The sequence below is a fragment of the Gobio gobio genome (assembly GCF_949357685.1).
Source record: "Gobio gobio genome assembly, chromosome: 10".
NCBI classification, from domain to species: Eukaryota; Metazoa; Chordata; class Actinopteri; order Cypriniformes; family Gobionidae; genus Gobio; species Gobio gobio.
The window spans coordinates 19,663,336-19,691,009 of NC_137116.1; the positions used below are offsets into that span (position 1 = coordinate 19,663,336).

The 27,674-nt window shown below is 42.1% G+C and overlaps 1 protein-coding gene across 1 annotated transcript in view; it reads right to left on the bottom strand.

Annotated features, from left to right (window-relative positions):
• Positions 1-663: 663 nt before the first annotated feature.
• Positions 664-27,674, bottom strand: part of LOC307132962 (uncharacterized protein) — a 116,052-nt gene continuing 89,041 nt past the window's right edge. Inside the window, exon 4 of the mRNA XM_079827615.1 lies at positions 664-5,159. Within this exon, the coding sequence (XP_079683741.1) occupies positions 3,160-5,159 (2,000 nt within the window). The 3' untranslated portion in view covers positions 664-3,159. The remainder of the gene's footprint in view (positions 5,160-27,674) is intronic.

The window sequence follows — 27,674 nt, forward strand, 5'->3', positions numbered from 1 at the left end:
TGAATGCTCACTGTATCACCGGCCATTATATTGATTGTAGGACTGTGTGCGAATGTATGGGCCGCCGTCAATATGAATGCTCACTGTATAGCCGGCCGTTAGATTGATGCCTGGGCTGTGTGAGAATGTATAGGTGGCCGTCAATATGAATGCTGTCTAACCGACTGCCCATCAGTTTCATTGTTCATGGGATGGCCTGTAATTAGAGTGAATGATGACAGTGTGATTGTTGATTGAATGGGCAAACTATACAGAAATAGGACATGCAGTGCTAATTCTCTTTCCTTTCCTTGCCATTCTACAGGCATCAGGTTGAGTCTTCAGATGAGCTATGGCATCCAAGCACCAGCCAACCAGCAGAAAAGAGAAGAACGCTTTCAGATTCTTCAAGATCTGCACTTGCTGTTGTAGACCTGAATCCGCCAGTAAAAGGCCAGTAAATGTTTTTTTTTTTTACATTTGCAAATTGTGTGTGTTTTTATAGCTATATATTTATATTATATTGTTATTTATATTACTAGTTATATTTATAGTTATTATACTTATATTACTTGTTGTATTTTCAGATGCAAAGAAGTTTAGCTCTTTTTTTATTAATATTTCATTTTTATTATATTTTTATAAGTTCTGTTGTACAAATAAATCACTAATACAAAGTCTTATGGTTCTGCCTATTATTTTATAGTTGAAAAAGCATTCAAGCATCATATATGATGGCTAAAACAGCTTGCAGTACACTTCATAACATTAGGTTATCAAGTCTCCTTTAGGTTTCTTGGCACCTGGACATATTCTTAGAAAAAAGCATGCAGGAACCCCATTTTTCATGATATCTTCGTCAAATTTTAAATATAAACTGATGAGACTTGTGCCTTTCAATTCATTAACTAACTGGATTCCTCCAGGCTTATTTTCATATATTTTTACATCAAATAATAAAGTGTTCATTGTAGCACAAATCATCTTCAAGACACTTCAACTTCTATAACTGTTTGTCTTTCTAAGTTTTTTCTACTTTAATGTTTGGGTAATAAACTCTAAAGTGTCTTCTTTTTAAAGATGTCTAAATTGTGCATGTAGTGCAAATTGTTCAGCAACTGCAATTGTTTTAGTTGGGAGATGTCATTTCTGGGGATGTGCCTCAAGCAGGCGGAGGGAGAAATGGAACAGACATAGTCTTGGAAAAAAGCTTGCAGGAACCACATTTTTCATTATATCTTCCTCAAACTTGAAATATAAACTGATAAGTCGTGTGGCTTTCAATCCATAACTGAACTGGATTCCTCCAGGTCTATTTTCATATATTTTTACATGAAATAATACAACATTCTGTGTAGTGCAAATAATTTTTGAGGCATTTCAACTATTATAATTTTTTATCTGTTTGAGAATTATCAACTCTGATTGCTTTTTAGTAGAGTCCCAAGTGTCTTCTTTCCAAAGATACCTTAATTGTGCCTGTAGCACACTGTTCTCAGGAGCTATAATTGTTTTAATTCAGGTAGGTCGTTTTCAGCTGTGAGCCCCAAAGTGGGGTTGCAGTTTAACAGGTTAAGAATCATTTAAAAAAATGTCTATTATTGTACTCAACTGAAATGAGCTTAGAGTACTCATAACTGTTGGTTTTTAAACCCAAATTATTTGAGGTAATAAGTTTCCTCAAATTTAATGAGTTTGCTTAACTCATTGGGTTTGACTTTGTGTGTGCTATTGTGAGCTAGCAGTATCTAGCAAGCTCTCTGAGTTAATTTAAAGTTTGTTATTTCTGTTGTTTTACTCATTACAGTGAAGTTTTAACTGTAAAAATTATTTAATTGCAGTGTAAAGTTTAATTGGATATTAAGAAATATCCTTGGTTTAGTGGACTCAATTAAAATAAGTTCAGAGTGCTCATAACTACAGTTTTTCTTTACTTCAATTAAGTTTGTTACACTCAATTTAATTGAGGTAATCAGTTTCCTCAAATTAAACGAGTTAGCTTAACTTGTTGGATTTTACAGTGTACTCACAGCTTTCTATAATTTATTGCTCAGACATGAGTTCTACTGTATTGGATAAAGTAGTGATGAGTTGAGCATCCAACTGTTTTGAAATTTGGCCAAACTGCTGAATACACCAACAAACAAAGTTTTGTTCTGATATTTTGTCAGTTACCAAATCATTTATATAAAAACTATTTTACTAAACATAACTCCAGTTGTGGGAATAGTTTGGTATGTTTTCGGTATGCTGTATTGCGGGAACAAACTGGAAGTACAAAGCATGGGCAAGAAAGTCAACATGTTCTGGCACATACAGTATAAATTGTTTAAATGGAATGCAAAGAAAAAAAACTATCCAGACACAGGTATGCATAATGCTTGCTAAGGTAGCACTTGGATTGGTCTATGGGACAAGGCACTGCACCAGCATAAACATTAACTAGGGTGACCAAACGTCCTGTTTTCCCAGGACATGTCCTGTTTTCAAGTCCTGTCCTGGACCTAATATAATAATTTTCTATCCATACAGAGGGGGCATACTTTAAATGTATTGAAATTAATAAGGAATCTTTGAGTAAACTTCGAGTATCATTTGAGTATCGAGTGTCCTGGTTTTCAGTAATCAAAATATGGTCACCCTACATTAACATGCGCACTACTGTAAAAGTATAGCCACAAAACGTAAATAGTACTAGTAACGACAGGAGACTAGAAACTCTTTTTGAAGTACTTCACATGGAGTCACCCCACCAACAGAAATTACACAAATAACACAAAACTAGAAGTTAATTTGCCTAAAATAGTGGTTCTACCACTAAAAAGACAATAAGGACAACTTTCTAGATCAAATAACAAACATTTTATACAAAAACATTAATAATAGTGAAAACAATATACACACTTCTGGAATGCCTTGCCTCATAGATTTCTATTGTATGTGCATAACTGTAAACAAGACTTTTGAAGAAAAAAAATCAGAAGTAAATATTTTCAGTGTTGACTGCACATTTGACTCCACTTCCTAAAATCTTACCAAGCCAATAAATGTGTTTTCATCCCCTTTAAATACCATTATACTACAGGCCCATCTGAGCAAGTCATGATTAAATGTGTAAATTCAGATTTTTGGAGAATGTGAAAGCAATTTAACCTGGAGTTGTTGTGTGCCACACCATGTTCAAAGGTCAATAATGTCACTGCCAACACTGGCTGAGTCATCATTTCGCGTGACTTTCAAGTAACTATGCCCCCCTCTACTATTTGATTGCAAACTTTCAAGGTCAGGGGTTAGAAACGGCCTTGTGTTTTCTGCACTGGGCACGAGAGCACGGCTTGTGCTTGGGGAAGGGTGCAGTGAGACTGGGCAGGATAGAGAGGAAGGCACTGGTGCCTCTGAGACCCAACGGAAGCCCTGATGAGTGGGTGTAGGGGGAGCTGTGACCTGTCGGCTGGGCACAGCACTAGGAATGGAGCGATCCAGACCTGTGGAGGACTCTGTGAGCAATGTATGCTCATCACTGCTTAATGACAGTGTGATTTCGGGGTCACTATTCCGTCGCATCCACAGGTTTGGAGAGGGAGGAGGTGATAGTGGTTGCAGTGGCTGGAATAAACTTTCGCCCCTAAACAGATGCTCACGATGAAGTGCCTCATCAATGCTGCGGCCAAGGTCAATTGGGGTTGGAGGGCGCAGGTCAAAATCGCAGAGTGAGATGGCTGACTCCTTGTCCCTGTCCAGACTGCTACTTGAAGAGCACTGAGGTGGATGAGCAAGTGGCTGCAGCCTTAGCAAGGAACATGCAGAGCCCCCTGTAAAGCTTTTCAAATTGCGCCCATGATTGCTGTCTTTGAGTGGGTCACGATTTCGTATGAGGCTCTTGCTAATGTCCGCCCCTGATCGCTCCTGTCCTGCCCAGTTATTGGGCAACTCTCCGGCCACTGCACTACTACTGGACCCTCCAATTCCATTGCTTTCAGATATCCTTTGTTGCCTTACCTTGAGGCTCTGCACAATCTTTGCCCAACATGTGTGTCTGCTGGTAGAGTTTAAGGATTGAGAGGGTGAGGGCAAGCTTTCTGTGGCAGCTCCTTCCTGTCTTGGTGCTCCACATATGTGGCCTCCATTGGGTCTCCAGAAGACCCAGGAAGACACCAGAAGCAGGCAGAAAGCCCAGACAAGCTCCAACAGTCGTTCCCAGAACTGACAGAGCCACCATGCCCAACGAAAGCGCCTCCAGTCTCCTAGTAGTCCATATAGCCACATACAGGCATAAATGTGCAACAGACAGCACAGTGCCCCAAGAAGAGCGCACACTCCCAGTACCCATGCTAAAACCCAGACTTTTTCTTCACCTATTCCCTTATTTCTTCCCCGAGCTGCATGTGTGTGAGAGAGGCGTGGCAGTGCCAAGAAAAGGTAGCCTAAACACAGTGTCAGGCCTGCAGTCAGCATGAGGCTCTGTAGGACAATGGGAACGGCAGGCGAAAATGCAGGGGAAAGTAAGTCTGCAGCAAGTAGAAGAGTGCATTGTAAAACAGCTAATATTCCTAACAGAGGGGGGCGCTGAAGTGTTGGTGGTAGCCAAGTTACTTCTGCCTTTTTCAGTACCAATATCACTAATGCAGCTTGTGCCAAAATTAACAGTGGTAATGGCAGCGTGTATAAAGCTATTATTACAGGAGGCGGCAGGAGGAACCGTGTCCCATATGGGTCGAGCAAAAAGTGGCCTGCTCTAACCGCACCCACAACTAGCAAGAGGCTATTGGCAAGTATCAGTTCACCACAGTGAGGGCAATTTAAGCTGGGAGCTAACGCTAAGCCAAGGACTGAGCCAACAGTAAGCAGAAGGAAGAGGGCAGCAGAGCCAAATACATGCAGCTCCCATGCAAATGACAGTGTGCGTTTTAAGTCTGCCCACACTAAAAAGCTGCCATTTGTTGCACCATATTTACCAGCATTGTTTTGATCTTTGGAAAAAACACAGGGGCCCACAACAGTACCACAGGGGTCCTTGGGTTGGTCACGAGTTGGAGAGGAAGGGTTTGATTTCAAAGATGGAACTATTCCCTGTGAGACTGACTGGTCCATCTCTGTAACTCTTCTATCATTTTCAGAGAATACAAAATGGCCATGTCCAGTCAGGCGAGGGGAGGTTGTCCTTAGAAAAGGTGAAATACCTGTGGAAACCAAAAGAGGTACACAAAATATTATTGAAGTAACTGGCAAAACACAATAAAAAAATTATACTATTCATACAATTTTCAATAAAACAATATAAAATGCATAGTTGTGATTCTAAATTCCTAAATTGCTTTCCACAAATTTGAGCATAGTTTTGCAATTTGTACATTTTTACAAACTGATCTCTAGTTAACATGTATTGGAAAATAGAATGTTCATAAACAAAGCTGGAATACACTACACAACATTTAAAATATGAACAGGTTTTAAAAGAATATGCACCATACACTTGCTGACTTGGCAAATGGTTACAGAGGAAAAACTGAACATTATACAAATGACAGAAGGATCACATACTATTAGTCTTTCAAATAATTTCCAAACACAACAATATCACACATGCTTTATTTCTAGTTTTTTTTTTAAATTGGCTTAAAACAGGTATGTTTAATATCCTCCAAATTGATGGAATCATAGTCTAATCTGTGAATCTATTCTAATATGACAGTTATTTTGAACTGCTCCTCTATGTATCCTCTATCCTCTAGGCACAAAATCCTTCTGAACATATGTACTAAAACATACTGTAGTATTGCATAGAAACACACACACACTTGTACACGTTACAGACAGGAAAAACTTACACTTCTCAAAAAAAATAACACTTTTTAATCAGAGAATAGCATCAAGTCAGTTAAACTCCTGGGATAGTGAACTTGTCAGTTAATGCTGGGTACACACCAAAAGATTTTTTACATTTTATAAGATTTTCAAAATGTGATAGACCACAAAAATGAGGACAAATAATCCTAGATTTAACCGTTTTGCTCCTATAGTGTGTGGTGTGCCATGATGTGACAAAGACAGCACACCACACACGAACAGATTTTCAACCCGAGTCCCAACTGTAAACACAGGAAATCTCGCAAAATCTTGCGAGACTTCAGAATAAGCATGGCGGATGATATGCAGGAAGAAATTGCGATGATAGTGTTTGGAATGATTTTCACAGAAAATTCACGCAAAAAAAGAGAAGGGTTTGGGTGAAGTTGTGGAGATGGCAGGAACATGGTCTGTACATGTTACAGAGTGAGCATAAATATAGGTCCTCGTAATGTAGGTCAAACCAGTACACAAGATGGTGTACTGGTGTACAGTGCACTAGATGGGCAACAATGAGACGACCCCCAAAACATGAATGGTTTTACAGGTGGAGGCCACTGACTTGTTTTCCCTACTCATCTTTTCTGACTGTTTTTCACTAGTTTTGCATTTGGCTAGGGTCAGTGTCACTACTGGTAGCATGAGGCCATACCTGGACCCTACAGAGGTTGCACAGTCCAACTCCTCCAGGATGGCACATCAATACGTGCCATTGCCAGAAGGTTTGGTGTGTCTCCCAGCACGGTCTCAAGAGCATGGAGGATATTCCAGGAGACAGGCAGTTACTGTAGGAGAGCTAGACAGGGCTGTAGAAGGTCCTTAACCCATCAACAGGACCCGTATCTGCTCCTTTGTACAAGGAGGAACAGGATGAGCACTGCCAGAGCCCTTACAAAATGACATCCAGCAGGCCACTGATGTGAATGTCTCTGACAAACAGCTCGATTGGCATTTGCCATTGAACACCAGAATTGGCATGTCCACCACTGGCGCCCTGTGCTTTTCACAGATGAGAGCAGGTTCACCCTGAGCACAGACGTGAAAGGGTCTGGAGAAGCCGTGGAGAACGTTATGCTGCCTGTAACATCGTTCGGCATGACCGGTTTGGTGGTGGGTCAGTGACGGTCTGGGGAGGCATATCCATGGAGGGACACACAGAACCCTACAGGCTAAACAATGGCACCCTGACTGCCAATATGTATCGGGATGAAATCCTTGGACCCATTGTCGGACCCATTGTCAGACCCTATGCTGGTGCAGTGGGTCCTGGGTTCCTCCTGGTGCACGACAATGCCCGGCCTCATGTGGCCAGAGTATGCAGGCAGTTCCTGGAGGAGGAAGAAATTAATACCACTGAATGGCCACCATGCTCGACTGACCTAAATCCAATAGAACACCTCTGGGACATTTCCATCCGACGTCGCCAGGTTGCATCTCAGACTGTCCAGGAGCTCAGTGATGCCCTGGTCCAGATCTGGGAGCAAATACCCCAGGACACCATCCGTCGTCTCATTAGGAGTATGTTCCAACGTTGTCAGGCATGCATACAAGCATACTTGGGGGCCATACAAACTACTGAGTACCATTTTGAGTTGCTGCAATGAAATTTCACCAAAATGGACTAGCCTGCTGCATAATGTTTTCACTTTGATTTTCGGGGTGTCTTGTAATTCAGTCCTCTATAGGTTGATAATTTTTATTTCTACAAAACGATGTGGCATCCTTTCGTTCATAACACATTACCTAGTCCATATTAGTATAGATATCCAGCATTCCCTTTCGTTCAGTCACTACGACGTACGTTAGTGACTAACGAATGGGGGTTTCGCTTAGAAGCCAATTATCTTCGAGTATTCAACAGCGCCCAATGGCAGTGCCAATGCCATGGGCATGCGGAATTTGCATGCGTAACTCCGCCCCACCTCGTGGGTATATAAGGAAGTACGCTGGCAACATCGCATTATGTTTCTGCTTTGGAGCCAAGAGGATCTCTTCACTCCTTCAAGCCTGATCTGAGTCTTCGACAGCTTTTCGAGACGAACAGCTTTCCAGAGGCGTTGGTGTTACGGCGCATTCCAGTGATCATCATACTGCCTGCCTGCTGATCTGCGCAGTGGTCCGCTAGACAGCTGGTGTGTGGTCCCTGGGCGCTTCGGCGTTCTCTGCGAGGCTTCCTCTCCTAAAAGAGCTTACACGTGACGCGTCCTTTTCAGGATGTCTCGTCCGTGTACTTCTGGGTGTGGTCGGTCGTTATCTCCCTCTGATGGGCACACACACTGCCTGGTATGTTTGGGCTTTCAACATGCCCAGGCAGCGTTTGTGGATGAGTCATGTTCCCACTGCGGGAACATGACCATCGCGGTGTTGCGGTCAAGACTCCATGACCTTCGTACAGAAGTGAGAGTCCCTTCTACCACACCCCGATCTACTGAGTCCCAGAGGCCCAGTACTTCGGCTGGTGGTCAGGGTGACCTGACGGTTACGGTGTGGAACAAAGCCCCGACGCTCATGCCTTGGGCCACACCCCCGTCTTGCACACTGCAACCCGCGAGCGTTCAGACGCAGATCGCGGGGCCGGCTCCGGCCCCCCCGCGTGTCTCGTTTGGCGCTCCAGAGGAAGATGCGATGTTGATCACCGCATCACAAGGTGGGCTCGAGTCCTCTGAGGATGATGACTCGGCTGTGCTGCCGCCTTCGGGCGCGCCAGCATTGCCCGAGTCGGACCCAGAGCTGACAGCCATGTTGTCTCGGGCAGCCGCGAGCCTAGGGATAGAGTGGAACCCTCCACCCTGTCCCGAACGCTCAAGGCTCGACGATTGGTTTTTGGGAGCCCGCGCTGACAACAGTCAGTCCCTGCCCCCAATACCTTTCTTTCCCGAGCTGCATGAGGAACTCGCGCGGTCCTGGAAGTCCCCGTTGTCTTCCCGTGACCGTTCGGCGACTTCCTCCGCCTTCTCCGTCCTCGACGGGGCGGCAGCTAAAGGGTACACTGGGGTCCCTCCAGTTGAACGTTCTGTTGCGATGCAACTGTGTCCTCAGAGCGCTTCAACCTGGCCAGGTGATCCTAAGCACCCCTCCAAAGCCTGTCGATTCACATCAACCTTGGTGGCGAAATCGCACAGAGCCGCGGGGCAGGCTGCCGCTTCACTGCATGCCATGGCGATCCTTCAGGTCTACCAGGCCAGGATCCTCAAGGACATGCACGAGGCCGGAGTTGATCCGGGGCTCTAAAATGAGCTGCGTGCCGCCACCGACCTCGCTCTCCGGGCGACGAAGGTGACCGCACGCTCCCTGTGTCAAGTGATGTCCACAAATGTGGTCCAGGAGCGTCACCTGTGGCTGAACCTGGCCGATATGCGGGACACCGAGCGGACCCGGTTCCTCGATGCCCCCATATCCCAGGCCGGCCTCTTCGGCGGGGCGGTTGAGGACTTTGCCCAACAGTTCTCAATCGCCCAGAAGCAGACTGAGGCTATCAAACACGTACTGCCCCGGCGGCCAGCTGCTGCCTCCACCCAGCCGCCGGCACAGTCGCCTCAGTCTGCTCCACGCCGAGGACGCCCTCCTAAGGCTCCCGCCCCTCCCACCCGGTCCAAGCAGCAGCCTTCACCCGGGCCGGGTCGTGGAGGAAGCCGTAGGAAGGCGTCCAAGTCCCCTCAGGCCGCCCCGCGCCCCGCTAAACGCCAGGCCAAGCGGCGCTCCTGAGACGGACGGCTCAGGGATGGGAAATTCTTTCGAGGAGATGGTAGCAGGACCACTCCTTCCCCCGGTGGAGGGCCGGGGGAGAATCCTTTGTTCAGCTGCTGGCCCCCGGGTCAGCAGCACCCTATTTTGGTCAAAGAAAGAATTAACACTCCCATCCCTGAGCCCACAGAGTCCGGTGATGACGGTGCGCGCCACCCACGGGTCCCGCCACTCGCATCCCACTCTGTCGCCAGCCTCCTGACAGAGCAGACCCCAGTGGAACGTGCGTCCTTCCCTGGTCTCCTCTGTCAGGACGCAGCTGTCAACCGTGCCCCCGCACCGGGACGCCCCACAGCCTCCCTTGTCCGGGCCGGTGACGCTGCATCGCTGCAAGCCCACACCGGGTACGTCTGTACTCCGTATGACCCCGCTGGTGCAGTTTCTGGATGTCTGGCTTCAGCTTCCAGGGCTGTCCCGCTGGGTCGCGCGGACCGTCAGGCGCGGCTACGCGATTCAGTTCGCGCAGGTTCCTCCCTGCTTCCGGGGAGTCCGTTCCACCATGATCGGGGCCAACGCCCCCGTCATGCGAGCGGAGATTGCCACCCTACTGGCGAAGGGTGCGATCGAACCTGTCCCTCCAGCCGAGATGAATTACGGGTTTTACAGCCCGTACTTCATTGTACCCAAAAAGACCGGTGGGCTACGGCCAATCCTGGACCTGCGCGTCTTGAACCGTTACCTTCACCGGTTTCCGTTCAAGATGTTGACAGCGAAAAAAGCCTTTTCGAATGCGTTCGTCCACACGATTGGTTTGCAGCGATCGACCTGAAGGATGCCTACTTCCATGTCTCCATTTTACCTCGACACAGACCGTTCCTACGGTTTGCTTTCGAGGGGCGGGCATCAGTACGCAGTTCTACCATTCGGGCTATCTCTGTCCCCTCGCGTCTTTACGAAGATTGCCGAGGCAGCCCTTGCGCCCCTTCGGCAGCACGGGGTCCGCATCCTGAATTACCTCGACGACTGGCTCATACTGGGTCACTCTCGAGAGCAGGTTTGCGGACACAGAGATTTGGTGCTCCATCACCTAGCCCGTCTGGGCCTTCGGGTCAACTGGGAGAAGAGCAAACTTTGCCCCGCGCAGAGGATCTCTTTTCTCGGTATGGATATCGACTCGGTCGCCATGTGCGCGCAGCTTTCGAGCGCGCGCGCGCAGTCTCTGCTGACTTCCCTTCGTCAAATCGAGGGCAAGAGTGCGGTTCCACTGAAACTGTTTCAGAGGCTCCTGGGGCATATGGCATCTGCAGCCGCGGTAACGCCGCTCGGATTGCTTCATATGAGACCGCTTCAGCACTGGCTACGCGATCGAGTCCCGAGATGGGCATGGCGGTCTGGCACGCTCCGGGTACAAGTGACTCGGGCCTGCTTACAGACACTCACCCCGTGGTCGAACCTCAGTTTTCTACGGACCGGAGTGTCCTTAGAACGAGCTTCCAGGCATGTTGTTGTGACAACAGATGCATCATCCACGGGCTGGGGTGCCATGTGCAATGGACAAGCAGCCGCGGGCTCCTGGACAGGACCCCAGCGCCTTCTGCATGTCAATTGCCTCGAGTTACTGGCAGTACGGTTCGCCCTGCACCGCTTCCGAGCGTTGCTGAGGGGTCAACATGTACTAGTCAGGACAGACAACACGGCCGTAGTAGCGTACATCAACCACCAGGGCGATCTACGCTCCCACCGTATGTCTCAACTCGCCCGCCATCTCGTTTTGTGGAGTCAGAAGCGCCTGAGGTCCCTTCGTGCTGTCCACATCCCGGGAGACCTGAACCGTGCAGCCGACGAGCTCTCACGGATTCAGCCTCTCCCCGGAGAGTGGAGACTCCACCCCCAGACAGTCCAGCTGATATGGGAACGGTTCGGCGACGCACAGGTAGATCTGTTTGCCTCCCAGGACTCTTCCCATTGCTCCCTGTAGTATTCCCTGACCGAGGGCACCCTCGGCACGGATGCACTGGCGCACAGCTGGCCGTCAGGGCTACGCAAGTATGCGTTTCCCCCAGTGAGCCTTCTTGCACGGGTACTGTGCAAGATCGGGGAGGACAAGGAGCAGGTCATGTTGGTCGCCCCGTATTGGCACGGCCAGACCTGGTTCCCAGAACTTTTACTCCTTGCGACAGCCCCTCCCTGGCCTATTCCTCTGAGACCGGACCTCCTCACTCAGAGACGGGGCACCTTTTGGCACCCGCGTCCAGCGCTCTGGAAGCTCCACGTGTGGCTTCTGGACGGGACGCGGCAGGTTTGAGTAGCCTTCCACCTGCGGTGGTCGCTACCATCACTTCCGCTAGAGCTGAGTCTACGCGACGCCTCTATGCGTTGAATTGGAACCTCTTCGTCACATGGTGCTCTTCCCGCCAAGAAGACCCCTGGAAATGCCCGATCGGGTCCGTGCTATCATTTCTCCAGGAGGGGGTGGAGCGAAGGCTGTCTCCCTCCACCCTTAAAGTATATGTGGCCGCAATATCTGCCTACCACGATCTCCTGGGGGACAAAAAGGTAAGTCAGCACGACCTGATCATCAGGTTCCTGAGGGGGGCGAGGAGACTGAATCCTCCTCGCTCTCCTCTCGTTCCCTCTTGGGACCTCTCAGTAGTCTTAAGTGCTCTGCAGAGGCCTCCCTTTGAGCCTTTGCGGTCGGCTGAGATTAAGTTCTTGTCTATGAAGACGGCTCTGCTGACCGCATTGGCCACGCTTAAGAGGGTCGGGGACCTGCAAGCATTTTCGGTTGACGAAGCGTGCCTTGAGTTCGGGCCGGCTAACTCTCACGTGATCCTGAGACCCCGGCCCGGATATGTGCCCAAGGTTCCTACCACTCCGTTCCGAGATCAGGTGGTGAACCTGCAAGCGCTGCCTTTGGAGGAGGCAGACCCAGCCTTGGCATTGCTCTGTCCAGTACGCGCTCTCCGCGCCTACGTAGACATGACGCAGTGTTTCAGGACCTCAGACCAGCTCTTTGTCTGTTATGGTGGAGAGCGGAAGGGAAGTGCTCTCTCAAAGCAGAGGTTGTCTCACTGGATAGTGGACACCATTGTTTTGGCGTACCAGCAGCAAGGCCGACCATGTCCCCTTGGTGTGAGGGCACACTCCACCCGGAGTGTGGCCTCCTCTTGGGCTCTAGCGCATGGCGCCTCGCTAACAGACATCTGCAGAGCTCCAGGCTGGGCGACACCCAACACATTCGCCAGATTCTACAATCTCCGAGTGGAGCCAGTGTCCGACTATGTACTCGCCCCTACGGGTGGCCGGTAATGGGCCAGGCTCAGGTGTCTTCGCTTGCTCGCCATTCCACTCCCAGGACTGGATACGTGCGATATTTTCCTCAGGTGAGCTCCCCGAGAGCCCTGAGCTCCTCCAGCACTGCTTACGCCGACATCAGTTCAGTCTGCCCTTTCGAGCCCAGACTCTCATGTCCGGCCAGGTGCTCCGTGTGCATGGTTCCCTCCGGCGACCCCCACACGAGTATTTCCACCGTAAGCCTCCTCAGTGAGCAGGTGTCTTTCCCTTGGCAAGTCCCTGCCACCCCTAGGGTTAAAAATCCACCTTCGGCTGGTACCCTAGTGATCTTCCATATGCAGCCCTCAGCGGGTCATATGTGTATTCTCTAAGCCCTCCCTACGGTAGGCATCTTGGCATTCCCTCACTGGGATATGCTTCCCAGTGTACGTTGGTATTCCTGTGATAAGTGGGAGTCCTTCGTCCGTACTAGTCTTACGACAGGGTACTCACACTTACGCAGGGCACTGGATGACAGCTGAGTGCCGTTGTTGTATTGGAACCCCCATTCGTTAGTCACTAACATACGTCGTAGTGACTGAACGAAAGGGAACGTCTCAGTTACGTATGTAACCCTCGTTCCCTGAGGAGGGAACGGAGACGTACGTTTCCTCTGCCACGTCAGCTGTGCTGCCTGGAACGCGGAGTTCAGTCTTGGCTCCTGCAGCAGTAACATAATGCGATGTTGCCAGCGTACTTCCTTATATACCCACGAGGTGGGGCGGAGTTACGCATGCAAATTCCGCATGCCCATGGCATTGGCACTGCCATTGGGCGCTGTTGAATACTCGAAGATAATTGGCTTCTAAGCGAAACCCCCATTCGTTAGTCACTAACGTACGTCTCCGTTCCCTCCTCAGGGAACGAGGGTTACATACGTAACCGAGACGTTATGTTTTCCCCATTGAGATCTGATGTGTTTTCAAAGTGTTCCTTTATTTTTTAGAGCAGTGTATTATAATCAAAATTTAAAGGTCCCGTTTTTCGTGTTTTTTTGAAGCTTTGATTGTGTTTACAGTGTGCAATATAACATGTGTTCATGTTTCATGTGTAAAAAAACAGTATTTTTCACACAATTTACTTATCTGTATACTGCTGCTTTCACTGTCCTCAAAACAGCCTGAGAATTTCCTCGTTCTATGAAGTGCCTCCTTCAGAAATACGTAACGAGTTCTGATTGTGCAAGCGGTTCCCGTGTTGTGATTCGACAGCAGCTTAGGGCACGTTGCCCGGGAAGGTCACGCCTCTTACCATAACGGGGAGATGAACGCGCTCAAACTACAGCCCCTGAAGGCCAAACAAAGGTGATTTGACTCCGGGATGAAAATAACAGCGTCTGAACGACATGGCGACAAACGCAACCGAACCTAACCGAACCGAACCGAACCGAACCGAACGCAACACTTCCTCTTCTCCACGAGGGAGCAACAAGACCACGCCCCCTTTTTCGCGTATTCTTGTGGGCGGAGGTTAGTCAACAAACTTTTCTACTGACGTAATTAAAGCAGGAAGTACCAGGATGTAGTCCAAACCGGCCGTTCGCTGTAGGCTTTGAAAGGGAACTTCTGTTAAATAAAATATCTCGCTTGGCATTGAACTTTGAGCTTTATAATTTTAAAGGTATTATTTATGCTCTAACAGCATCATTAAATATAAATATTTGAATATTTACGATTCGCGATCGGGACGGCTCCGACGTTCTTCCGCACAGGTTCGGACACTCTTAACACACTTCACACCACAGGAAAATCTGATAAGATAATCTTTATAACCATCAAGATAATCGGGACATGGCTAGGATTGTCGGAAGGGGGGAAATCGGCCCAAAATCAGCCCGATTATCTTTTGGTGTGTACCCAGCATAAGTAGCAGAGGGTTTTGTTAATCAGTATCAGCTGCTTCGGTGTTAATGAAATTAACAACAGGTGCACTAGATGGGCAACAATGAGACGACCCCCAAAACATGAATGGTTTTACAGGTGGAGGCCACTGACTTTTTTTCCCTACTCATCTTTTCTGACTGTTTTTCACTACTTTTGCATTTGGCTAGGGTCAGTGTCACTACTGGTAGCATGAGGCGATACCTGGACCCTACAGAGGTTGCACAGTCCAACTCCTCCAGGATGGCACATCAATACGTGCCATTGCCAGAAGGTTTGGTGTGTCAAACCGGCCGTTCGCTGTAGGCTTTGAAAGGGAACTTCTGTTAAATAAAATATCTTGCTTGGCATTGAACTTTGAGCTTTATCATTTTAAAGGTATTATTTATGCTCTAACAGCAACATTACACACTAACTAAAGTTTGAAAAATGGGATCACGAAGAACAGGACCTTTAAAAAGGACAAATGACAAAAAGTGTATGATAAGTGCAGTTGTCCAGAATTAAAGAACTTAACTTATATTTCAAAGTTTTTATGAAAGACAAGAGAAAGGGACAAAATCATTAGACATAAAACATTTTGGCAAAAATCATAATCACAATTTTTTTGGTCAATATTAAAAAAATACGATTATTTAACAACATTATTGGTGGGTGATATGATCAAAGTCTTATTTCATGATATGAGTCATTTTAAATGTCAGTGAAATTTCACAATTATCGATACTTCAGCAAAAACTAATACTAGTTTAATTAATGTAAGTAAAAAGTCCTCAAAACAGTTACAGAAGAAAAACAGTTAGCAAAAAAATAAGAACAAAGAAACTAAACACTGCATGAAAACACTGAAATCCGGCAATATCCGGGCATGGTATACTCCTGTGTAAATTGATGTTTACCGGATGTATGTGGGAAAAAGCGGATCAGAGTAACACGGAACAGTATATTTCCAGAAAAACCCGGAAACCTCACATATGCGGACATATAGAGGAATCCGTGAAATTTCACGGACATATACAGCTGAAACACTGCTGGGTGTGCTTGGACTGAAGACTGTTAGGTGTGAAAAATACTTTTCATATGTTAATGACTGACACTAGGTGCTGGCTGTTCTCAGAGGGAGGGGTAGCAGGGGAGGACTTCAGGATTGAGAATTATCTCTGGTCTACTGTAGGCTACAGCAAACAAGCTTTTTGTACAGAAAAAAATAATTCTTAAGGCCCTGAAACACTAAACCGAACTAGCAATGACTAAAGCCGACAGTGGGGTTGGCTCACGTTGCCTGGGTCTGGGTCAAACCGTCAGAATGGTGTGTCAGGGCCTTAAAACCACTGCATGAAAAGAGTATTTTAATAAAATATTTTTTACAACAGTACAGTACAGTACCAGTTACAGTACAAAATAAACACCCTGTCTGAACTTATACGTTCACAAAAAAAATTCTGAATATGTAATTAAATAAACAGGAATTTAATGGAATAAACAAAGGAAAATGAACCAAACATTTTAGACTATCCCCCAAAAATTCTTGCAAAGGAATATAAAAAAGTTTGTTTTAAAAACACCCAAAACTGATATGCTCAAAAAAAAAATGGAATAAAAAAGAGGGGGGATTCACTTGCACACCACTTAGCAGAAACACAGATCTTTCAGCTCTGCAACTATTAACAGAAAGTGTCACTCCAAGATTCTTAACTTTAACACGATGCAAAAAAGCCAAATAAAAACCAATAAGGTTACACTGTAAAACAAAATTATCCTAATTTTATGGAAAAAACTCCTGTAAATTGTAAATTTTATACGGTATGGGTAAGGGTTTTGAATTATGTTTAAAACTGTAAAATTACAAAAAATATCTGTAAATAAACAACTTGACTGTTATTTTAAGGAGTAAAGGCTATCACTAATGACAAATTAGCCTACAGTAATTATAGTTTTTTTTTATACAGGAACATCACTGTATTATTTATACAATATTTTTCTGTTTTCATAAATAACATACAATTTAATGTAAAATTACAAACAATATCTGTCAATTAAGAACTTTTATTTACAAATATTATCATTAATGACAAATTACAGTAATTTTCATTTTTTTATTCAGGGAAATTACCCTATTATTTATACAGTATTTGTTCTATTTTCATAAATTACATATAAATGTATGCAAAATGACAGAAATAATCTGTGATAAAACATTTAGCTCATTGTATTAAAGGTTTATGTCCATAACATTATTATTTGCAATTTGAAAGTACATCTTATTAGTTTTATATTTACACTGTAAAAATAATAACCTAAAAAAAATTGTCAAATTTCTGGTAGCTACTGCTGCCAAACAAAAAACGTAAAATTAAAGTAAAATAAAGTCCAAAAACTCCACAGAAATTTAAATTAAAAGTTTTAGAGAAAACATTGTTAGTTTACAGATTTTTTTGTTTTACAGTGTAGGTGTATTTTTACATTCAAACTGTAATTCTGGATACAAATATAACAAACTATATTATAAACTATATAGCAAACTAAATATCAAACAATGATTGTTTTTAAAGAGCACAAATCTGCACTGCTCTCCAGGTTGAAACTTTCAGGCCTCAAAACACACCACAAAACACCATTTGACCAATTTAATATAACAGCAAATAAAAATAAATATACACATTTTCTAATTGTATTTTAAAACAAGTTGCAAGACTATTTTCTGTCTTTCCGTGTTCTTTTGAGCGTGATTGGTCAATCTGAACGTCATCCAGAAATCTGGCCAATGACAACTGTGCACGCCTTCTACCGATCAAGTTTGAATTACACATGGAATTACATCCGTTGCCGTTGGAGTGGCTCGCGGGCGCGGCTTCTAATCTGCAACAGAACTGCTTCGGTCAGTCTATTAATGGCATTACATGGTAGGGATGGGGAAATGAAGCCTCACGAAGCAGTGAGGCTTTCCCCTGACTGTTCCGGGAAAAGATTCGAAGCTTCAAGAGTGTCGAGAACAGCGCCATCTGGTGCTTATTTAAAATAAAGCAGCCTGAAGCCTGTGGAAGAAGCTCTGTCAGATGAAGCAACCACAACACACTCCCATTGTTTCAATGTTATGTGCACAAATAAAAGCCTTACACGTTTGTGTTTAATTTGTCCATTAAAAAAATTCATTTACTAGTGTGATTTATTTAAAGTGTGACCATAAAAGGTAACACTTTATTTTAAGGGTCCAGAATAATGCATTAGTTAAGCATTAATTAAGGGTTAACTTGTGCACAACTAAGCATTAGTTAAGCACGAACACACTAGTAATTAATGATTAACTTTACATTTAAAGGGTCCGTAATTATGCATTAGTTAAACTAGTAATTAATGATTTGCTTGTTCACAATTATGCATTAGTTAAGCATGGACACAATAGTTATTAATGATTAACTTAACATTACAGTAAGGGCATATTAGACATTATTTACAACTTAATAAGCCATATATTATTTTTCTGTAGCTATGTAATTATATGTCTGTATTTTCTGTTAAGTTAACTGAACAATAAGCTAGTAATTATGTTTAATTACTGCTGATTTTGCCGTTATAAATTGCTAAAATAGTGTAATAAAGACAATTTGAGCCCCTATTCTAAAGTGAAAGTTTAATCCTCATTAATTATGGCACTTATTCAGTGATATTTAAGTTTATTAACCAGAATAAGCAAATAATTAAGCCTAACTACCATTAATACAGTACTAATAAAGGCAATTTGACCCCCTATTCTAAAGTGAAAGTTTAATCCTCATATGGCACTTATTCAGTGATATTTAAGTTTATTAACCAGAATAAGCAAATAATTAAGCCTAACTACCATTAATATAGTACTAATAAAGGCAATTTGACCCCCTATTCTAAAGTGAAAGTTTAATCCTCATTAATTATGGCACTTATTCAGTGATATTTAAGTTTATTAACCAGAATAAGCCGCTTTTACGGACACAAAACATACTTTTGTTGTATATTTGGATAAATGGTTTAAGGTAAGGTTAACATTGAAACAAACTTATTATGTATTACAGAAAAAAACCCCGAAAAGTATATTTTATTTCATGAAAAAAGATGTACAATTCCCCTTTTACCATTTTATAGATACATGTTATATCCCTAAACCCAAACATAAAAAACAGAGAATAAAAAATGACAATACAACTTAATGAGCAGAAATGTTTTGGAAATTTTAAATTTTAGTAACAATATAGCATTACAATTATATGTTGAGCCACTAATCTCACTCAAACCTCTAAACCTACATAAACATTTCTTAAAAGTATGTAACGTTAGGGTGAACTTATGAAGAAAAAACATAACAAAAGTGTAATCACAATAATTTCTTTATTGTGAAAATATCAAAAGCGGTACCAATAGTAGTCCAAATGACGATGTGTTGCAGTCGGAGTCCTCTCTGGCGATATAGATAATTTAAGTTATTTAATTTAAGCTTCACTCCACTATTTGAAGGCGTGCGCGTTTCTCATTCAAACACTAAAACACGGCATGTCGCAATCTGTGACGAAGCAGGCGAGAGCCAATGAGCGTTTGATATCACTGCCGTAAAGCGAGTTTTTTGAATTCATAACGTGCGCGGGCTTTGTTTACGGTCGCTGTTGAACATGAAGATGAAGATCGCTGGATAAAGATCATCATATGGATTCTAAAGATGTGGATTACAGGGAACAAATTAAATTGGTGTATTTTGTGAATGTATGTTGCGTTTTGGTGTACTTTCTAGTCATTGTGTCCACGGTATACAATAAGTATTACATGATAAATAATGGTTAAATGATTACAGAAATGTTATTCATTTTAGAGTTTTAAAGTGAAGTTTTGTTTAACGTAATCCTTTGAACCAAGTTTGCAGCAGAAGTCACAAACAGCGAAATGTTTAGTGATAATTCAATAAGTGCCATAATTAATGAGGATACAACTTTCACTTTAGAATAGGGGGTCAAATTGCCTTTATTAGTACTGTATTAATGGTAGTTAGGCTTAATTATTGGCTTATTCTGGTTAATAAACTTAAATATCACTGAATAAGTGCCATAATTAATGAGGATTAAACTTTCACTTTAGATTAGGGGGTCAAATTGCCTTTATTAGTACTGAATTAATGGTAGTTAGGCTTATTGGCTTATTCTGGTTGATAAACTTAAATATCATTCAATAAGTGCCATAATTAATGAGAATAAAACTTTCACTTCAGAATAGGGGCTCAAATTGTCTTTATTACACTATTTTAGCAATTTATAACGGCAAAATCAGCAGTAATTAAACATAATTACTAGCTTATTGTTCAGTTAACTTAACAGAAAATACAGACATATAATTACATAGCTACAGAAAAATAATATATGGCTTATTAAGTTGTAAATAATGTCTAATATGCCCTAACTGTAATGTTAAGTTAATCATTAATAACTATTGTGTCCATGCTTAACTAATGCATAATTGTGAACAAGCAAATCATTAATTACTAGTTTAACTAGTGCATAATTACCGACCCTTAAAATGTAAAGTTAATCATTAATTACTAGTGTGTTCGTGCTTAACTAATGCTTAGTTGTGAACAAGTTAACCCTTAATTAATGCTTAACTAATGCATTATTCTGGACCCTTAAAATAAAGTGTTACCAATCATGGATACATTGGAAGCTATAAACTCAAAATAATTCCCAGATAGGGGAAGTCTTTCTTTTTTTTTGCCTGTTGCCATTGCTCTAAATACAAACCCTTCACCAAACACCAACACCCTATGCCCTAATCCCACCCTAACCCCAAATTACCTAGAAAACAACAAAAGTGCAAAGATTTTACCAAAATAAAAAGACACAACAACAAATGGTTATCTAAATATAATGTATGATTAACTTTCAAAGTACAGCACTCTCCTCACAAACCCATCAACCAGACTGACTGAGCCAACGAGGACTCTGGGGTTCGAAGCGAAACGCGCACGGAAAGTGAGGCTTCATTTGTCATCGATCACGTGACTCTGGGAAACCAATACACAGCCCGAAACGTAGCTTCACTAGAAATTGTCTTGCATGCGCGATACACGCATCTAAGCTTCAGTGTCATACGTAACATCACTATTACATGGATCATTTTACATCTGTTAAAATCTTATTTTGGACGAATTTTGATTGTGGGATGTCGACTGAGAACGAAAAAACATGAATACGAACAGACTAAGTTACCAATGGCGGACGGCAGAAGGTAACGTAAATCCCTTTATATTTTTTCTAATGTCACATCAAGATATAACGTTAGTGCATTAAAGTCATATGCTAATCGCAATTAACTTACATATTCTGTTTCTGTGTTTTGTTGTGTTGTAATACTGTTAAGCTAGGGCTGGGTGTTATGACGATCATACTGACTATTGTTAGCAATGCTGCAGTTAACGTTACCTTTTTATATCGCTGAATGTGAATATATATACTGAATATATACTGTACTACTATACTACTTAAAGTTTTTGATATTTTGACAAAGAAACATGCATGAATGTAGAATAATGAACGGTTCATGCATTTGTTAAAATAAGCCTCTCTCAGACAGCATGTGATCCCGAAATCTATTATCTTTCTGTAAAATGCACACAATTATCTCAAAATCCCTGTCATGTGAGGTATTCACTTGATTTAAACAGTCAGTTATGTCTGAAGTAACGTTAGAGTTACACAGTTCAAGTTAACGTGGGGAACCCCGGATGCGTGTCATTCTGTGTATTCGTTCTTAAAGGGGCAGCAGCAACAAGCGCCCCATTTTTGAGAATTCTTTGAAAACGATATACCCAAATGAAAATGTCTGCAGCTCTTAAACCCTATGGTCTATATTCATAAACCTGGTCTTATTTTAAACTAGACACTTGAAATATTGCTACCCAAGAGTCATAATAACTCAAAGTAATATGGGAACAGAGTAATATACATGTAAATATACATGTAAGTGACTCTTTTTTTCACTTAGGGAAAAAAATATTATAATTTAATGTTAAGAGCCTGAAAATAACTTAAATATAAAACTGAATGTCTAATCATGTCATGATTCAAATATGAGGATGATTCTCTCAGTAATGTGGCTTCTGTGAGCTTTTATGTCAAGAAAAGTCTAGGCGTCATTTCAAAAAGGCCATTTATTTCAGAACATTTGCTATTGTAAAGAGTAGTTTTTCATTCAAATAAATCTGCAATAAACTGCAATAAACTACTAATTATAATGGATAAACAGTTACTGAAAAACTAAAGCAACTATTTACAGAGATTACAAAGTGTAAAAAGCTAATTTAGCTGATAATAAGTGTCAGTAAGAGTCTGCGCGCTCCACTGCAGTTGCGCCATGGAGAACGCGCAGCCAGCGCACAAACAGTATTCACCAAAGCCTACTTACGTAAACTGCGCAAGATAATGCCTTTTGATTGGTTACTAAGTCCATCAATCAAACCTTTGTTGGAAAGGCATTGGCTGGGCACCGAGTGCCTTTATCCAACGAAAACCATGGGCGCAATGATTGACAGCTCACCAAGCCTGTAAGGCACTTCCTCTATATGATGCATCCCAGAAGAGTCTCTGATTGAAGGAGAGAGACGAGGGTTGATCCGTTGCACGTGGGAGAAACTATTCTAGCAGGGGGAGTTTGCCAGACACGGATTAGAATCGATATTTCATTGAAAATGGACATGATTGATTACGCTAACTCAAAACTCTCTTGCAAACAACGGAGGATTTTTAGTTTTTTCCCTATTTTTTCGTTGTTTTGGATTAAAAAGTGGGATGCATTTTGAAGAGTGGAGTCTTACACAGAGATGTATGCGGGTGTTTATTGGATTCGTCCGATCTGATCTGAACGACAGGAGATGAAAGATGAGTATCGCTAATATTTTGCTAATGTTTACATGGACGGTCCTTTAGCGTTTCATTTAACCCTTTCCTCTCTGGTGTATTTATTGCAAAAACAAGTTCAGAACATGAATCTTGAGTGTTTTAGCTTTCAAATGATGCATAGTTTGTGATAGTTGATTGAATATTTTGTATAAAACAAAAGTAAATAAAAGTACAAACCCCCCCACTTCCGTCAACCCCCCCGCCCACGATCCGATGCGGGTTAAGAAGCTAATAAACTGCTGTCTGTCATAATTTTAATCAAACAACAAAAGACTAGAGAAGACCTTCTGCTTCTTTAAGAATAAATTGATATTAATTCATAGAATATCATACAGTGAAGACTAAGCAGTTTTATTTTGTAGTATTTTTATAAAATATCTATCGAAATAAAATATGTTGTGATATTGTTATTGTGAAATAAAATTTCTCATGTATGTAGAATAATATGGTCATAATGCTCATCCCTACTGTCAGCTAGTTTTAAGATCAAGCTTGTCATAAAAAGTAAAGGAGTTTTGGAATGAGTAATCTGAGAACACTGTCATGTACTCGTTTGGCAGAGAGGACAGGAAACCACCATTCTTGGACTCTGAAGAATTATAGGCTAATTATAAGTTTTTGTAAGGACCTGGTGAGTATGGTTTGCAAGTCCATGTCTCTGTCAGTAAGTTGATCAATAACTTTCATTGTTTCATTGATCAATAACTTTTATGTTGGTTTGGTCGTTTAGTTGTTTCCTTATAAAGGTCCAGATATTCGTGTTTTTTTTTTTGTGTAATTTGCCAAGTTTTTTGCCAGGTGGCTTTTTTAATTATATGATGTCATTACGTTGCTGTCTTGACACCAGCCAATCGCTGCATTGCTGATCATGGTTTCGAGTATCGATGCATCTGCCCTCTTCAGGGAAAACAAGAACGCGCAGTGATCTTAGATCATTTAATCCAGATATTTAAATCCAATCCGCAAATTAGTTTGAAGAACCAAATTAGCCAGACATCAGTTATCACGATGAAACGATCTGGGATCTGTCAAATCATCTCAGATGTATTAAGAGAGGATAATGCAAAACAGAAATATGACAAATAGAATATCAGACCTCTGTCATATGGCCAAAAGTAAAGTCCTTGAAAGGTTCTTGAATTTGAAGTTAACCAAGCTGTGGGAATGCTGTATTAACAACTATCCAAACTGTTTTAGACCTAAAAAAGCCTTTGTAGGCCTATGTTACCCTTAAATGTCAGAGAAAAGAACAGAATCAGAGATTTTTTTTTTCCTATAGAAAATTGTACTTTGCATATTTTACTATAAAAACACATAATTATAGTTGATTTTAGTTTATCATAGTTGATCATGGCGGTTATCACAGAATCCTGTTAAAAAGTCCCAATGCTACACAATGAAATCAATTCACCAAGTTTTATGTAGAAAACCAGCAAATAACAAATAGAAAGGTTTTATAAAAAGATAAAACTCACATATTTCAGCCTCTAAATCATTTTTAGTCAAAAAAGATAAATTACTGACATTTACAATGCACATTATCCTTTATTATTAATAGTATGCGGTCCGATTGTAACCATGCAGTGTTACAGGGGGAGCTTTACCTTTACAAGGTATGGCTTATCTAAATGAGATGTAAATGAGCCCTATTGTCACTCCAAACAGGTGAGAACAAAATCTTTAGAGGCAAATTTCTCCCTGTTAAGCTTTTTTGAGTGCCTACTTTCAAATGGCCACAACTTCTCCAAATATTATCAGTACACTTTCAGAATCTGTAAATAACTCAAAATGCCCCAGAACCGACTTGTGTCCCTACCTTCTGTGACTGGTCACATATATCTAAATTACAACATATGCTCTCAATGCAAAATGCAGAACAGTTAGTTCATGCGTTTATGACCTCAGGGCTAAATTATTGTAATGCTCTACTGGGTGTTTGCCCTGCACGCTTAATAAATAAACTCCAGCTGGTCCAAAACAGAGCAGCTACAGTTCTTAGTAGAACCTGAAAGTATGACCATATTAGCCTGGTTCTATCAACACTGCATTGGCTCCCTATTAAACATAGCATACATTTTTAAATCTTGCTAATTACTTACAAAGTACTAAATGGTCCAGCTCCCAGTACTTGAAGGAGCTCTTAATGCTTTACAGTCCTTCACATCTATTGCGATCTCAAAATTCTGGCCAGTTGATAATACCTAGGATATCTAAATCAACTGCAGGCAGTAAATCCATTTCCTATTTAGCACCTAAACTCTGGAAAAGTCTTTCTAGCATTGTTTGGGAAGCAGACACAGTTTAAAGTTGTCCGTTTAAATCTAGACTAAAAACACATCTCTTTAACCTGGTATACACATAGAACATTATCAATTTCTATTATTAAAATCGGTTAAATGATTGTTAAGCTGCATTAACTAGGTCACCCGGAACCAGGAACACTTCCCATAACACCTGACGTACTTGTTACATCATAAGAAGAATGGCATCTACACTAATATTAGTCTATCTGTTTATCACAAGGTTTACAGTAGTCTGCTGGATCCAGGCCATATTCAGATCAGGTGGTGGACTTGCGCCTAGACACGACCACAATGCAGCCCTGAAGTGGATGCAGCCCTGTCAAGTAGACTCTCCCCTGTGAAGGCCTCATCGACAGGACACTGATCCTCAACAAACCCGTCTCCGATACGATGACTCCGATCTTCAACCAGATGGAACTGGACAAATATTCGGAATATATTTCAATCCAATCTGACTTGTTAAAATATTGCCTGAATCCTAATAACTGTGCGTTCACGCCGGCGAGAGCGTCAAAGTGGCCGGAGGTCATTCATTTTCAATGGGAGCCCGGCGGCAAGCTCCGGTGAGAGCGGCGCGTCTTGGACGATTTGGGCTTTGAGGAGAGTTGAAATCAGGTTAACTTTATGGAAATTAGCTATGACGCGGTTCGGCGGCAACCAATGGGAAGGTAGTAGTACTCCACTTGAGAGGATTCCAGAGAACGCTGTGCTGTAAACTTTGGTTCCGACCACATTAGTTCCCAAGCAAAATAGAGGAGAGGTTGATCATTGCTGGTGCGGCGGGTTTGATAAGAAGACGCGCAATATTATTTATACACCACACAAATTGCTTTTATTTGGTTTATTTCGTTAGCAAACATGTAACTATAATTGTTAAGTTCTTTCCATCGATCTGCTTTTTATTTTTACTTTCACATTTAAATGATTTCATGATTATATTATACGGTTATATCCTACCTGTGGTCAGTCTGCACAAACGCCGATCATCATGATTGTTTGCTTTGCAGCCCCTTTAAATGCAGTTTAAAAAAAGACCAAGCATTCGATCTACGTCAGAGCGGCAGCGCGTCCACGAATCTTTCTACAGCGTCGATGGCAGGGCGGCCAGAGCGAAGTTTGGCGCTCCCGCCGGCGGCGGTGTGAACGCACAGTAATGGTACGCACTGAGCCTGGTTTCTCCTGAGGTTTTTTTTTTCACCATTCTGTCACCTGATGGAGTTTTGGTTCCTTGTCACCATCGTCTCTGTCGCCTTTGGCTGTTGGCTTGCTTATTTGGGGACACAAAATATTCAACTATATTACTGATCTGCCTGCATTGACACCATTGTATGAGAATTGAACTGAGCTGAACGATGACATCACTGTTTTCTCCAGAGCGGCTGTACAGCCGGAAAACATTTCGTTGCCTTATTTTCCTGTTATCACTGTAAAGCTGCTTTGGAACAATCTGTATTGTAAAAAGCACTATATAAATAAAGGTGACTTGAATTGACTGAGAAAGCGGGAACGCGATGTTGGCTGCATTCAAAACCCCATATTCATTTAGTCGGTACTCAAGTACTTACTTAACGAGCGCTAAAAGAGTAGGTACTATAAAGCCTGATCGCGTTAAGTATGAATCCGATCCGGACATCATCCGCCAAGTTGACGTTATCATGTTATACAACGATATCACAAGCGCTCAACATCTTAAAAGATATGAGTGACAGATTGAATTCATTTATCTGTAAATATCTTGATATTGATTAAACTTGCTCATTTTGTGGTCTTGTTGAAGAAACAGCTGCACATTTATTTTGTGATTGTAGTATAACCAATACATTTTGGGTTGATTTTAAGTACTTATATTTTAACCCTACTAATCTGACCCACAGTTTTAACACAGTACCCAAAAGTACATTAAATCTCCTTTATGTTTTCCTCTTTTTCTTGTTAAATTTAATTCTCGTTTCATCCCTCAGGCTTATGAACAAAAACAACATTTTTTGATGCATTACAATGAATTATTAAAAGATATTTAACCTTGTTATTGTGCTTTTTTCTGTGTATATAATCTCATAGTATAATGTACACAAACCCATATTTGTTTTTTGTTTTTATCATTATGATTGTTCATTGTTGAAGATACAACCAACCATATAATTATAAGTTCTGCAATAAAAACAAGATATGAACGACAGGTGCACATAGCATCAGTAACTCGACAGCCCTACCTAGTACGGTTTTCTTCAGCGTTTGTAATGTCTGCACAAAGGAGACATCAGGCAGCTGCTCTGAGATCTCGCCTTTGCAGAAGACTTGATTTTATACTCGGAAAATGTAAGTATCACTACTTAAAAATTAAGATTACCCCAGAGTGAATTGCATTTCTAGCCCACCCCCAACACTTACCCACAATAATAATGATAAATGCTGACCAATACTTAATTATATTACTTTTAATGAAAATTATATAGTTTTAGTAAAACAAGCAAAATGCAATTTGTTTTGTCATATGACAGCGATGCATGAATACACACTAGACAAATGCAGCCAAGGTGAATACATCAACATTTTTAGTCAAGCAATGAATGAATGCATGAATTAATGAAATTAATTTTAATAAATGTGAAATTAATAAATTTTTATTTACTGACAACAATAGGAAACATGAATAAATGAGTAAAAATTTTTATAAAAGTAACCGTCACCAGGGACGTCACTAGGATTAGAAGACAGGGGGGGCTTAGCCCCCA